The sequence below is a fragment of the Heterocephalus glaber genome, unplaced genomic scaffold (assembly GCF_053883595.1).
Source record: "Heterocephalus glaber isolate CG9 unplaced genomic scaffold, H.glaber_assembly_v1.0 deba00001613, whole genome shotgun sequence".
Taxonomy (NCBI): Eukaryota; Metazoa; Chordata; class Mammalia; order Rodentia; family Bathyergidae; genus Heterocephalus; species Heterocephalus glaber.
The window spans coordinates 28,539,419-28,547,642 of NW_028258384.1; the positions used below are offsets into that span (position 1 = coordinate 28,539,419).

The window sequence follows — 8,224 nt, forward strand, 5'->3', positions numbered from 1 at the left end:
ATGAGGCATATAGAACTCCAACTAGCCACGATCAAAAAAAATCTACACCTAGACATATAATAGTCCAGATCCCAGAAACCCAACAGAAGAACAAAATCCTACAGGCACTTAGAGAAAAGAAACAAATCACCTACAAAGGAAAGCCCATCAGAATCACAGCAGACTTCTCAACACAAACCCTCAAATCAAGGAGAGCCTGAAGTATTTCAAGCCCTAAAAGAAAATAACTTCCAATGTATACTGTTATATCCTGCAATATTATCTTTCAAAATTGATGGGAAAATTAGATACTTCCAGGACAAAGAACAGCTGAGAAATTTCATGAACATCAAACCAGCACTCCAAACAATTCTAAACAATATCCTAGAAAAAGATAATGAGGGTCACAACTCCATGAGGCCCAACAGAGGGAAGCCACCAGGCAAGGTAAGAAACTAAAGGGAAAGGGGGAAAAAATAAGAAATAAAAGAGCCAACAACAGTAAAACATCATGACAAGGATGAGTCAATATCTATCAGTTATAACCATCAATGTTAATGGCCTTAATTCACCAATCAAAAGAAATAGACTGACAGAATGGATTAAGAAGCAAAATCCAACAATATGCTGTATACCAGAAACACACCTAACTCAAAAAGAAATTCATAGACTGAAAGTAACAGGATGGAAAGCGGTTCTCCACGTGAGAGGAACCCAGAAAAAAGCAGGGATAGCAATCTTATTTGCAGACAAAGAAGATTTCAAACCACAACTAGTTAAGAGAGACAAAGATGGTCGCTACATCCTTGTGAAGGGAACAACCCAAGAGGAAGAGATGACAAACCTAAATATATATCCACCAAATATGAATGCCCCCAACTACACAAAACAAATATTAATGGACATGAAGAAACAAATGAACAGCAATTCAATTGTAGTGGGGGACCTCAGTACCCCACTATCACAATTAGACAGATCATCTACAAAAAATAATCAATGAAATTCTAGAACTGAACCAAGCTATTGAACAAATGGTTTTAATAGATGTTTACAGAGTGTTCCATCCCACCAAATCAGAATACACATTCTTTTCAGCAGCACACAGGTCATTCTCCAAAACAGACCACACGCTAGCTCATAGGACATATCTAAGTAAATGTAAAAGAACTGAAGTTACCCCCTGTATATTTCAGACCACAGTGCAATAAATTTGGAGATCAATAACATAAGAAACCGCAAAACCCCCACAAACACATGGAAATTGAAAAACACCGCCCTGAGCAACCAATGGGTCACAGAAGAATTTAAAGAAGAAATTAGACAGTTTCTACAAGTAAATGATAATGACAGTACAACATACAGGAATCTATGGGACACAATGAAAGCAGTTCTACACGGGAAATTCACAGCAGTGAATGCCCATGTTAGGACAACAGAGAGAACTCAGATAAATAACCTAATGCAGAACCTCAAGCTCCTACAAAAAGAAGAACATAACAAACCCAAAGCTCGTACAAGAGAGGAAATTGTAAGATCCGAGCAGAAATCAATGCAATGGAGACTAAGAGAATGATACAAAAAAAAATCAATGAAGCAAAGAGTTGGCTTTTCAAAAGAATAATTAAAATCGATAAACCTTTAGCCAACCTTATCAAAAAAAGGAAAGGCTCAAATCCATGCAATTAAGAATGAAAAAGGTGAAGTCACAACAGACCCAGCGGAAATGCAGAGGATCATCACTACCTACTTCGAGAACATGTACTCTAATAAAATGGAAAACACAGAAGAAATGGACCAATTTCTAGATACATATGAATTGTCAAAGTTACACGAAGAAGATATAGAAATTCTAAACCCACCAATTACAATGAGTGAAACTCAAAATGTAATAAAAATTTACCAACAATAAAAGCCCAGGTCCTGATGGCTTCACTGCTGAATTCTACAAGTCATTTAAAGAAGAACTAACGCCATTACTCTTTAAACTCATCAAGGAAATTGAAAGGGAAGCAAGGCTTCCAAATTCATTCCTGGAAGCAAGTACTACTTTGATTCCAAAACCAGGGAAAGACCCAACCCAAAAAGAGAACTACAGGCCAATCTCCCTAATGAACATAGATGCAAAAAATCCTCAACAAGATACTGGCAAACAGAATACAGAGGGGCATCAAGAAGATCACACTCCCTGACCAAGTTGGATTTATCCCAGGGATGCAAGGATGGTTCAACATTCGTAAATCAATAAATGTAATACACTATATTAACAGTGTCAAGGACAAAAACCACATGATCTAAAGAGATGCAGAAAACATACATCTCAATAGATGCAGAAAATGTATTCAACAAAATCCAACACCCATTCGTGATAAAATCCCTACAGAAATTTGGAATAGAAGGTCTTTATCTCAACTGGATTAAGGCTATGTATGTAAAACCAACAGCCAACATTATACTAAATGGTCAAAAACTGAAAACTTTCATGCTAAAATCAGGAACAAGACAAGGATGCCAACTATCATCACTCTTGTTTCCATATAGTTCCAGAAACATTAGCCACAGCAATTAGCAAAGAGAAAGAAACAAAAGGAATGAAGATAGGAAAGGAAGAAGCTGAACTGTCCTTATTTGCTGATGATATGATACTCTACATAGAAGACCCGAAAAACTCAGCCAAAAGACTTCCAGACTGAATTGACAGATTCAGTAGGGTAGCTGGATACTAGGTCAACACTCAGAAAACAATAGCCTTCTCATACACAAATAACAGACTCACGGAGAGAGAAATTAGGGAAACAACTGTTTTACAATAGCACCCCCCAAAATGAAATATCTAGGAATCAATCTAACAAAGGAAGCAAAGGACCTCTACAGTGAAAACTACAGCTCTCTGAAAAAGGAGATCAAGGAGGATATAGGAAAATGGAAAGACATCCCTTGTTCCTGGGTAGGAAGAACCAGTATAGTGAAAATGGCCATACTTCCAAGACTATTATATAGATTTCATGCAATGCCGATTGAAATTCCAACAATATACTTCACAGAACTAGAGAAAACAATCCAAAAATTCAGTTGGAACCAGAAGAGACCTAGAATCGCAAAAGCAATTCTAGGCAACAGAGACATGGCTGGGGATATCACCATCTCCAACTTGAAACTATACTACAAAGCTATTGTGATAAAAACAGCATGGTACTGGCAAAGAAACAGACCCGAGGATCAGTGGAATAGATTAGAAGATACAGAAACTACTCCAGACATACTCAGCCACCTCATCTTTGACAAAGGAGCCAACCACCCTTATTGGAGGAAAGATAGCCTATTTAATAAATGGTTTTGGAAATACTGGATTTCAATGTGCCAAAGATTAAAACCAGACCCATATCTATAAGCATGCAAGAAACTAAGATCAAAGTGGATTAAAGATGTAAATATTAAGACAGAAACTCTAAACTTGCTGGAAGATAAGTTAGGTAGAACTCTTGAAGACATTGGCATAGGAAAAGACTTTATGAACAAAACCTCAGTAGCACGGGAACCAGCACAAAGAATCAACAACTGGGATCTTATCTTATTAAAAAGCTTCTGGACTGCAAGAGAAACCACCAACAGAGGTGCGAGACAACCTACAATGTGTGAAAAAAATTTTAGCAGCTGTACCTCAGACAAAGCACTGCTATCTAGAATATATAAAGAACTGGAAAAATATCAGACCCCCCAAATTCAAAGACCCAATTCAAAAATGGGCAACTGAAATGAACAGACATTTCTCAGACAAAGAAGTAAATGCAGCATATAAATATATGAAAAAATGTTCAACATCACTGGTCATTCGAGAGATGTAGATGAAAGCAACACTGAGATTCCACCTCACCCCAGAAGGAATGGCTGCTATCAAGAAATCAACCAATAATAAATGCTGGCAGTGGTGTGGGGAGAAAGGAACCCTTCTCCATTGTTGGTGGGAGTGCAGACTGGTGCAATCACTGTGGAAATCAGTATGGAGATACCTCGAAGAACTAGGGCTAGAGGTCCCATTTGACCCAGCTATTCCCCTGCTGGGTATCTTCCCCAAAGAATTCAAAGAATCATACCACAGCGATATATGTGCACCCATGTTTATAGTGGCACAGTTCGTAATAGCTAAAGTTGGAAACACCCCAAGTGCCCATCAACTGGAAACTGGATAAAGAAGATGTGTTTTTTTTATAAAATGGAGTACTACTCAGCCATACAGGATGAGAAACTAGAGACGTTCATAGCTAAATGGATGCATATTGAGGCCAAACTCCTAAGTGAAATAAATAGGACTGACATGTGTAAATACCGAATAGTATCTCTAGTGTGAGGAAGTGAAAGTGTAAATAAGTATTAAAACGATTAAAATGAATAATTAATAATTTGAAACAGGAAGAAAAGTTCCAGAGGGGTAGGGAAGTGGGAGGGTAAGGGGAAAGGAGCGAAGGGAAAGGAAAAATTATGAGAAAAGAAAAAAATGGAAACAAAGTCTGTGTAAATAAGGAAGGGTGGAGGGGGTGAAGGGCACACAGGTTATGGGGAAATAAATAAGAGCCACAATACATCATGTACAGGTACAAGCACCTAATGATAAATGTAAATGTACTGTATACCTAAAATGTACCAATCAAAGACTTTAAGCAAAAAAAAAAAGTTTATTGGTACATCTTAGGTATACAATATGATGACATTCATCTTTGGGAATTTGTACCTTTACATGATACATCTTGGTTCTTATTTTTTCCCCATTCCCCTGCCCTCCCTTCAACCTCTCCATTCCTCCCTAGTTACAGACTTTGTTTCCGTTTTTTCCTTTCCTGAGTAGGGGAAGGAAAGAAGGTTAAGGAAAAGTATTGGTGTTTTTGACCAGTGTCATCATGTCTAAGCGATGCAACTGTTGGTTGAAACGTCAGATGATTAAGGAAGAAGGAATTCTATCACAGACGTTAAAGAGTTTTTATATAAACACATAGAAACTCCATTTAAGAGAGTAGCCTGTGGTGTGGAAAGGAATAGAAAGGACACTGACTTTGAAATCATACCTGTGTGGATTCAAACCCAGATTCTGTCACTTAGAGCCTCTGTGATTCTAGGCAAGTCCTTAACCTCTCTGGGCTTCCATTCCTCTACACGGCATAGTGCTGCTATTCGCCAAGGGTTTCCACTGTCCCTTGTAGTTCCCAACTGCCTTCCTTTGGATGGGGTGTGTGAGTGACTAGCTCTGGCCAAACCAATTGTGAGTGTCCTGTGCTATTCCTAGGCCAGAACATCTGGTTGCCAGTTTGAAATGCTCAGGGGCTCTCTTCCCCTCTGGCACAGTGAGTGACCATTTTTATTCTAGACAGTGGCTGCTCCATCAGTTTGGGGGCCCAATTATTCCATTAGGAGCTACTCAAAGCCCCAAACCATCCCATGCAGGATTTGCATCTGCCCCGGACTTTTTGTTGGAGTGAGCAACAAGCCACCCAGATGTGGGGCTTGCCTATAACCATGGCATAAGCCAATCCCTCCATGACTCATATGTAAATTAAAACAACGCCCTCTGAGTACTGTTCTGGGGGTGAAATGAGATAACTTACATGACAAAATTATCACGCTGCTTGCCACACAACAGGGACTCAAAATATGGCAGCTGCAGTTATTATATGATAGTAAGGCAGTTCTGAAAACCTGTGGCTTAACTGTATGAAACGAGGGGCACTGAGTCTGCTCATCTTGACAGTTACGTAAGTTGCATCCTATGCTCACGCACGAGACACTACACTTGATGCAACAGTTAACACTTTCTTTTTTTTTATTATTTTATTTTTTATTCTTTGGTACCGGGGATCAAACTCGGGTCCTTGTGCTTGCGCAGCAGGCGGTGGAACCTTTGAGCTAAATCCCTGGCCCAACACTTTCTAATGACTTACATTTATGTAAGTTATTTTTGCCCCCATGATATCAGAGGCATACTTATAAATTGGGGGTACCTCTAAGGAAGGAGAAAAGAAAAGATTTGAGCAAAAGAAAAACTGCCAAATGAGATAAGATGAATTAGGGAGCACTAAGTAATTTCTCATTAGAAGAACAGGTTATAATTATTAATAAAATGCACTCCACTATTCTTAGTACAGAGCAGCACACGGTTTTAACGTGGCAAAAGATTTCCACTAGTTTGAACAGGATTTTCTGAAACATTTCCTGAAGGACACTAGTATCTCCAAGGCTCTGTGGAAGAATGTTCCATTCCCACAGGAGTTGGGGAACTACCTCTCCCTTGGAGATTTCTGTTACATATCAATGTATTCTCTAGAAAAAGGATGTTCTATAGTATGGAAATTAATTTACCTTCATTTCGGGATTTCTGGAACTTCTTTACCATAGAACACATTTTTGTTCTTGCTGTCTCTTGGCCCTGGAATTTTACAGAACAAATTTGGAAATGCAGAAATGAGAGAAAAATAGAATACATTACTAAGCTTTTACCCATATTATAAATATATCACAACTGACAATATTCTTTAACCACCTATCGAGCAATATTTACAACCACATCAAAGTAATCAGAATCTTGCTACTGGCTCAAATTTACTCATCCAATACCATTTTCAGGATGTACCAAATGTATCACCTATGATTCTACTCCATATTTTTCTTAAATCTTTTCACTATACCTTTCCACTAGAAGAAAAAGAAGCTTTGGAAAGCAATTTAAGAAATAATGCTTAGAAAAGAAGGGAGAAAAATCACAAGCCAATACTGGACGGCTGGACTGCTTTAAGCCACTCAGAGATCCTCAAAACAGAAAGGCTGTCTCCCTGCCCACTTCCAAATGTACTCTGTAAAACTAACAAACTTCAAATTAAGTGCAATAACTTCTGAATCTTCACGTCATGGCTGCTGTGACACTTCTGCTGAAATATCCAACTTTTAAAAAAACTGACTTTCTCTCTGCTGCTCCAAACTCCCCTCCCCCCCTGCTTTCCTCCCCACACTGCTCATTCCCTGAGCCTATGTCTGTCTGCCAGGAAAATAAGTCAGGGGAACAAAGAGAATCTTTACAAAATAAAAGAAGAAGCGGAGACTGAGACTGGATTTGGAATCATCTGTGCAACAAACTAAACGAACTGGCATGTAAGAGGTCTCCGGTGTCCTTAGAAACGGCCCAGGCAGAGGAGTGGCACAGGAGGGCATCCCACTGCATAGACAGTGTATTGGACAGGGTGATAGGCAAAGGTACGATTTTATTCAGGGGGCGAGGGAGGGGAGGGTGGTCCCATTGGCTCCCAGTGCCCTGCTCTTGACAGATGACTAAAGAGCCGTGGACTACTGTGGCCTTCCACCTCCCAGTCCATAGCCCCAGTGCTTCTCCCTCCTTCACCTCATTCTCTGCCAACAACAGATCCTGCGAGTGCAGAATGAGGGCAGGACGCGGACATAGGCACACATGCGCAGTGCCGCCCCCCGCCCTCCCGAATCTTTCTTCCGTGAGGTGTACAGAAGTTTGTCCACACTCGAAAGCTCTTCTCACCTCCGTCCCACCGCTTCTCCTCTGTGCTGGTCGGCAGCCACTAGCTTACCCTTTTAAGCATGAAACCCTGAGGAAAAGTGTACTACAGGTAGAGCCCCGTCTACTGGAAAACCATCTACCATTTTAGTTCTAATAGTCTGTGGAGTTTGGGAACTCAGCCAGATCAAAACTGAGCTAGAGTGCAGGAACCAGTGAGAGTTCTAACCTTCATTAATTCCGACTCCTCAGAGAGCCACCTCCTGGAGCTGATGGGCGCGTGACTGGCAGATCCTGGTACTTGACGTTTAGGGGACGTCAGATGACGCTGGAACCACGTGACCCGCGGGAGTGAGGCATTATGGGCAACTGAGAGGTAACTGAGAGGGTCGAGAGTCAGGTGACGGGAGTGGGGCACGTGACCCCAGGAGCAACAGCCACAGGATAGCTGCAGTGGTCCTATGACCCATAGCAAGTACTTTGCCTCCAGTGTGATGATAATAGGTGCCGCTTAGCTGAGGAACCTGGATCTTCAGGGTTCCGTAGTTCACAATCCTCAAGTGAAGGAGTGGGCTGAGTCTGCCACTGTGCCGAGCTAGCGTGGGAGAAGGCAGGCAGTACAGCATAGATGGCCATAGGAGCCACATGACACTGAACAGTAGGTCACTACATGACTTTGAGGGCTGAGGCTTTTATATACCCCTAGCCAGCAACAACTACAGGAAGGGAGGCAGGTGAGTG

General features: G+C 40.8%; 1 protein-coding gene across 2 annotated transcripts in view; it reads right to left on the bottom strand.

Moving 5' to 3' along the window:
• LOC147822529 (nuclear RNA export factor 2-like) overlaps window positions 1-7,805 on the bottom strand; it is a 30,734-nt gene extending 22,929 nt beyond the window's left edge. Inside the window, exons 1-2 of one of the 2 annotated variants that reach the window (XM_087196679.1) lie at window positions 7,713-7,805; window positions 6,325-6,391 (exon numbers count right to left, since the gene is read on the bottom strand). In XM_087196679.1, coding sequence (XP_087052805.1) covers window positions 6,325-6,391; window positions 7,713-7,718 — 73 coding nt within the window. In that variant the 5' untranslated portion in view covers window positions 7,719-7,805. The other variant, XM_087196680.1, reaches the window with a different exon arrangement.
• Window positions 7,806-8,224: the final 419 nt, after the last annotated feature.